This window comes from Oncorhynchus clarkii, chromosome 9 (assembly GCF_045791955.1).
Source record: "Oncorhynchus clarkii lewisi isolate Uvic-CL-2024 chromosome 9, UVic_Ocla_1.0, whole genome shotgun sequence".
NCBI lineage: Eukaryota > Metazoa > Chordata > Actinopteri > Salmoniformes > Salmonidae > Oncorhynchus > Oncorhynchus clarkii.
The window spans coordinates 2,788,309-2,795,097 of record NC_092155.1 but is presented as its reverse complement, the minus strand read 5'-3'; the positions used below and the strand labels follow the sequence as shown (position 1 = coordinate 2,795,097).

General features: G+C 39.6%; 1 protein-coding gene across 2 annotated transcripts in view; it reads right to left on the bottom strand.

Moving 5' to 3' along the window:
- Window positions 1-520: 520 nt before the first annotated feature.
- Window positions 521-6,789, bottom strand: part of LOC139415762 (butyrophilin subfamily 1 member A1-like) — a 108,141-nt gene continuing 101,872 nt past the window's right edge. The window contains exon 6 of one of the 2 annotated variants that reach the window (XM_071163843.1): window positions 521-3,316. In XM_071163843.1, the coding sequence (XP_071019944.1) occupies window positions 3,285-3,316 (32 nt within the window). In that variant the 3' untranslated portion in view covers window positions 521-3,284. The remainder of the gene's footprint in view (window positions 3,317-6,789) is intronic. The other variant, XM_071163844.1, reaches the window with a different exon arrangement.

Genomic DNA, 6,789 nt, shown 5'->3' with positions numbered 1-6,789 from the left:
TAAACCTATCCCCCAGGCCAACGTCATGACAATTGTTATAGTGTTCTGTCGTGTTCAATTGTGTTAGTGTTCTATAGTGTTAAAATGTTCTATAGTGTTATTGTTATTGTTATAGTTTTCTATTGTGTTCTATATTGTTATAGTTTTCTATTGTGTTCTATATTGTTCTAGTGTTCTATATTGTTATAATGTTCTATTGTGTTGTAATGTTTAAGTGTTCTATAGTGTTGTAATGTTTTAGTGTTCTATATTGTTATAATGTTCTATAGTGTTGTAATGTTTTAGTGTTCTATATTGTTATAATGTTCTATAGTGTTGTAATGTTTTAGTGTTCTATATTGTTATAATGTTCTATAGTGTTGTAATGTTTTAGTGTTCTATATTGTTATAATGTTCTATAGTGTTGTAATGTTTTAGTGTTCTATAGTGTTATATATTGTTATATTGTTCTATAGTGTGTCGTGGAAATTTCCTTAATTACCAAATGATGAGAGAGCAAATCACACACCAGTCAGAGTTATGTTTAATCTTCACCTTTAATAATAATTAAGCTTTTGCAATAGCATTTTGACTTTCAACAGTTCAGTATCTCTAATGAAAAGTTGAGAGTGCTCAACATAATGGCAAATGGGTTCCTTTATAGCAAAGATCCACCCCCTCCTAGACGACATGACAAAACACAGGTCTTAGGAACTTACACAAAGAAAGACTTTACTTCAGAGGAGTATCCCCAAAGAAGACAGAGTTGGCTATTAATTATCGTTCAGTTTGGTCTCCTATACAAAGCTCTTATCTCCTCGGTACAAAATGGTACCAAGACATTACCCCCACCCTATGATATATATCAAATTGTCATTTAGATAGAACCAATTCTAAATACAACCAATCCTGGACAAACTCATGGAGAGGAGAGTGGGGCTATACGTCAAGATAGGAACAACAAGAGAGGGAGCATAGAATAATTCCAGACACTGCCATCCTCCTCTCCCCGATGGGAAAAGTAGGGAGTGACTAGCACACAGACACAGTGGAGCAAAAGAGCAAAAGATATGTTTACACATGATGACACCTTGACCTCTCCCCTCTCTGCGGCCCATGCAACTTAGTCTTGACATATAACAGACAACTGCCAATGGCCACCACTATAGTACAACAAAATACATTCTTATGAGAAATAACTCATAAGCATATCATGAAAATAAAACATCCTATCTATGTTACCCAACTAATTCTGATTATTCCCCAACAAGTGTTATATAGTGTTGTAGTGTTCTATAGTGTTATATTGTTCTAATGTTCTATAGTGTTGTAGTGTTCTATAGTGTTATAGTGTTAGTGTTATATTGTTATAGTGTTCTATATTGTTCTAGTGTTCTATAGTGTTGTAATGTTTTAGTGTTCTATAGTGTTATATATTGTTATAGTGTTCTATATTGTTGTAGTGTTGTAGTGTTCTATAGTGTTATATTGTTCTATAGTGTTATATTGTTCTATAGCGTTATGGTGTTCTATAATGTTATAGTGTTCTATAGTGTTATGGTGTTCTATATTGTTGTAATATTCTTTTGTGTTCTATTGTTCTATAGTGTTTCAGTGTTCTTTAGTATTATGGTGTTACGTTCGTCGTTAGGAATTGACCAAGATGCAGCGTGGGGTAGGTTAATGTCACGACTCCGACCGAAGGACACTCCCTTTCCCGTTCAGCTGCCACTGACTATTTCCTCCCCCTCCTTATGTGTTTATTGAGTGCACCTGTTTTGAGTTAGGTAGTTAGTAGTAAGGCTTTATTAGTCAGCCGGCCCGCATGGTTCCTTGTGCGGGATTAATTATTGTGACCGTCTGTTTGGTGTACTTGTGTGCACGTCTATGGGTTTTGTGTTTCCCATTTTGTGGGTTTTTTCTGGACAGTTTAAGTCCACCTGTTTGAGGCATTTGTTTGTTCAGTACGCCCTGTGTTTTCGTGAGGGTTGGCTTATGTTTGCCGTTTCTCTGTGCATTAAAATAGCACTCCCCTGAACTCTCTGCTTCCTGCGCCTGACTCCTCACCCGCTACACTCAGATCGTTACAGTTAATCATATTCTTTGATAACCAGCAAAAACAAGAAAGAGAGAACCAATGAAACATATGGCCTTGTAGGGCAAGACTACGATAGACAGCGGCCTCTGATTGGGAACCACACCCGGACAAAACATAGAAATATAACACATAAAATACCCTAATCACACCCTGACCAATCCAAAATAGAGATTAACAACCTCTAAGGCCAGGGCGTGACAAGTGTTCTATATTGTTAGTGTTATAGTGTTAGTGTTCTATTGTTCTCTTGTTACAGTGTTAGTGTTCTATAGTGTTCTATAGTGTTATGTTGTTATAGTGTTCTATAGTGTTCTATAGTGTTATAGTGTTCTATAGTGTTCTATAGTGTTCTATAGTGTTATAGTGTTCTATAGTGTTATAGTGTTCCATAGTGTTATGTTGTTATAGTGTTCTATAGTGTTATAGTGTTCTATAGTGTTATGTTGTTATAGTGTTATAGTGTTCTATAGTGTTATAGTGTTCTATAGTGTTCTATAGTGTTATAGTGTTCTATAGTGTTCTATAGTGTTATAGTGTTCTATAGTGTTATAGTGTTCTATAGTGTTATGTTGTTATAGTGTTCTATAGTGTTATAGTGTTCTATAGTGTTCTATAGTGTTATAGTGTTCTATAGTGTTCTATAGTGTTATAGTGTTCTATAGTGTTATAGTGTTCTATAGTGTTATGTTGTTATAGTGTTCTATAGTGTTATAGTGTTCTATAGTGTTATGTTGTTATAGTGTTATAGTGTTCTATAGTGTTATAGTGTTCTATAGTGTTCTAGTGTTCTATAGTGTTCTATAGTGTTCTAGTGTTCTATAGTGTTCTAGTGTTCTAGTGTTCTATAGTGTTCTAGAGTTCTATAGTGTTATAGTGTTGTATAGTGTTCTATAGAATAACCAGGAAATGGATATAAACCCATAACAGACATGGGTAGTAAAACTTCAACAAGTAAAGAAGTAACTACTGAAAGTGGATTATAGAGAACTGACTGACACCTTTATCAGATGACTTTGTCTTACCAAGATTCATATCACTCAGTTATATACTCAGAAACTCAGCTCTCTCTCTGTCTCTCTCTCTTTCTGTCTCTCTTGTTATCTCTGTATGTCTCTCTCCCTGTCTGTCTGGTCAGTTTATTCTGAATGTTGTTGTTGAAGGAATGGAGATGAAGCCTTTACTGGGTCCTGAGATGGAGATTTAGCCTTTACTGGACCAGAGACGGATGATCTGGATGATCTGGAGAGGGGAGGAAGAGTTTAGTTACTATAGAGAGACTTTAACTATAGAGACCTATCCCACCTAACAAAGCTGTGTTACTAGATGTGTGTGTGTGTGTACAGTATGTGTGTGTACAGTAAGTGTGTGTGTGTGTACAGTGTGTGTGTGTACAGTATGTGTATATGTATGTGTGTACAGTATGTGTATGTACAGTGTGTGTGTGTGTACAGTGTGTGTGTGTGTATGTGTACATTGTGTGTGTGTACAGTATGTGTGTACGTGTATGTGTATGTGTGTACAGTGTGTGTGTACAGTATGTATGTGTGTGTGTGTGTACAGTATGTGTGTGTGTGTGTGTGTGTGTGTACAGTATGTGTGTATGTGTGTGTGTGTGTGTGTGTGTGTGTGCAGTATGTGTGTGTGTGTGTGCAGTATGTGTGTGTGTGTGTGCAGTATGTGTGTGTGTGTGTGTGTACAGTGTGTACAGTATGTGTGTACAGTGTGTGTGTGTATACAGTGTGTGTGTGCGTGTTCTGTACTGTGTGTGTGTGTGTGTGTGTGTGTGTGTGTGTGTACTTTGTGTGTGTACAGTATGTGTGTGTGCAGTGTTTGTGTGTGTGCGCAGTGTTTGTGTGTACAGTATGTGTGTGTGTGCAGTATGTGTGTGTGTGTGTACAGTGTGTGTGTGTGTGTGTGTGTACAGTATGTATGTGTGTGTGTGTGTACAGTATGTGTGTGTGCAGTGTTTGTGTGTGTGTGCAGTGTTTGTGTGTTCAGTATGTGTGTGTGTACAGTGTGTGTGTGTGTGTACAGTATGTGTGTGTGTACAGTATGTGTGTGTGTGTGTAGAGTATGTGTACAGTATGTGTGTGTGTACAGCATGTGTGTGTGTACAGTGTGTGTGTGTGTGTGTGTACAGTGTGTGTGTACAGTGGGTGTGTGTGTGTGTACAGTGTGTGTGTACAGTGTGTGTGTGTGTGTGTGTCTGTGTGTCTGTGTGTGTGTGTGTGTGTGTGTGTGTGTGTGTGTGTACAGTGTGTGTGTGTGTGTGTGTGTGTGTACAGTGTGTGTGTGTACAGTGTGTTGGTGTACTCAGTGTGTGTGTGTGTGAAGTGTGTGTGTGTACAGTGTGTGTACAGTGTGTGTGTGTGTGTGTGTGTACAGTGTGTACAGTGTGTGTGTGTACAGTGTGTGTGTACAGTATGTGTGTGTAAAGTGTGTGTGTGTGTACAGTATGTGTGTGTGTGTGTGTGTGTGTGTGTGTGTGTGTGTGTGTGTGTACAGTATGTGTACAGTATGTGTGTGTGTGTGTACAGTATGTGTGTGTGTGTACAGCATGTGTGTGTGTACAGTATGTGTGTACTGTGTGTGTGTGTACAGTGTGTGTGTGTGTGTGTGTGTGTATAGTGTGTCTATACAGTGTGTGTACAATGTGTGTGTGTGTGTGTGTGTGTGTACAGTATGTGTGTGTGTGTACAGTATTTATGTGTGTGTGTGTACAGTATTTGTGTGTGTGTGTGTACAGTATGTGTGTATGTGTACAGTATGTGTGTGTGTGTGTGTACAGTGTGTGTGTGTGTGTACAGTATGTGTGTGTGTGTACAGTATTTGTGTGTGTGTGTGTGTACAGAATGTGTGTGTGTGTACAGTATGTGTACAGTATGTGTGTGTGTGTGTACAGTATGTGTGTGTGTGTACAGCATGTGTGTGTGTACAGTATGTGTGTACTGTGTGTGTGTGTACAGTGTGTGTGTGTGTGTGTGTGTGTGTGTATAGTGTGTCTATACAGTGTGTGTACAATGTGTGTGTGTGTACAGTATGTGTGTGTGTGTACAGTATTTATGTGTGTGTGTGTACAGTATTTGTGTGTGTGTGTGTACAGTATGTGTGTATGTGTACAGTATGTGTGTGTGTGTGTACAGTGTGTGTGTGTGTGTACAGTGTTTGTGTGTGTACAGTATGTGTGTGTGTGTGTACAGTATTTGTGTGTGTGTGTGTGTACAGAATGTGTGTGTGTGTACAGTATGTGTGTGTGTGTACAGTATGTGTGTGTGTGTACAGTGTGTGTGTGTGTGTACAGTGTTTGTGTGTGTACAGTATGTGTGTGTGTGTGTACAGTATGTGTGTGTAAAGTGCGTGTGTGTGTACAGTATGTGTGTGTGTGTGTGTGTGAACAGTATGTGTACAGTATGTGTGTGTGTGTACAGCATGTGTGTGTGTACAGTATGTGTGTACTGTGTGTGTGTGTACAGTGTGTGTGTGTGTGTGTACAGTATCTGTGTGTGTGTGTACAGTATGTGTGTGTGTGTGTACAGTGTGTGTGTGTGTGTGTGTGTACAGTGTGTGTACAGTGTGTGTGTGTGTGTGTGTGTACAGTGTGTGTGTACAGTGTGTGTGTGTGTGTACAGTGTCTGGTGTGTGTGTACAGTATGTGTGTGCGTGTACAGTATTTGTGTGTGTGTGTGGGTGTACTCAGTGTGTGTGTGTGTGTGTGTACAGTGTGTGTGTGCAGTGTGTACAGTAAGTGTGTACAGTGTGTGTGTGTACAGTATGTGTGTGAAAGGGCGTGTGCGTGTACAGTGTGTGTGTGTATGTGTGTGTGTGTGTGTGTGTGTGTGTGTACAGTATGTGTACAGTATGTGTGTGTGTGTGTACAGTATGTGTGTGTGTGTACAGTATGTGTGTACTGTGTGTGTGTGTACAGTGTGTGTGTGTGTGTGTGTATAGTGTGTCTATACAGTGTGTGTACAGTGTGTGTGTGTGTGAGTGTGTGTACAGTATGTGTGTGTGTGTACAGTATTTATGTGTGTGTGTGTACAGTATTTGCGTGTGTGTGTGTACAGTATGTGTGTGTGTGTGTACAGTATGTGTGTGTGTGTGTGTGTGTGTACAGTGTGTTTGTGTGTGTGTACAGTGTTTGTGTGTGTACAGTATGTGTGTGTGTGTGTACAGTATTTGTGTGTGTGTGTGTACAGAATGTGTGTGTGTGTACAGTATGTGTGTGTGTACATGGTGTAAAGTGTGTGTGTGTAAAGTGTGTGTGTGTGTGTACAGTGTGTACAGTATGTCTGTACAGTGTGTGTGTGTACAGTGTGTGTGTACAGTATGTGTGTGTAAAGTGCGTGTGTGTGTACAGTATGTGTGTGTGTGTGTGTGTGTGTGTGTGTGTGTGTGTGTGAACAGTATGTGTACAGTATGTGTGTGTGTGTACAGCATGTGTGTGTGTACAGTATGTGTGTACTGTGTGTGTGTGTACAGTGTGTGTGTGTGTGTGTACAGTATCTGTGTGTGTGTGTACAGTATGTGTGTGTGTGTGTGTACAGTGTGTGTGTGTGTGTGTGTACAGTGTGTGTGTGTGTGTGTGTGTGTGTGTGTGTACAGTATGTGTGTGTACAGTGTGTGTGTACAGTGTGTGTACAGTATGTGTGTGCGTGTACAGTATTTGTGTGTGTGTGTGTGTGTGTACAGTATGTGTGTGTGTGTACAGTATT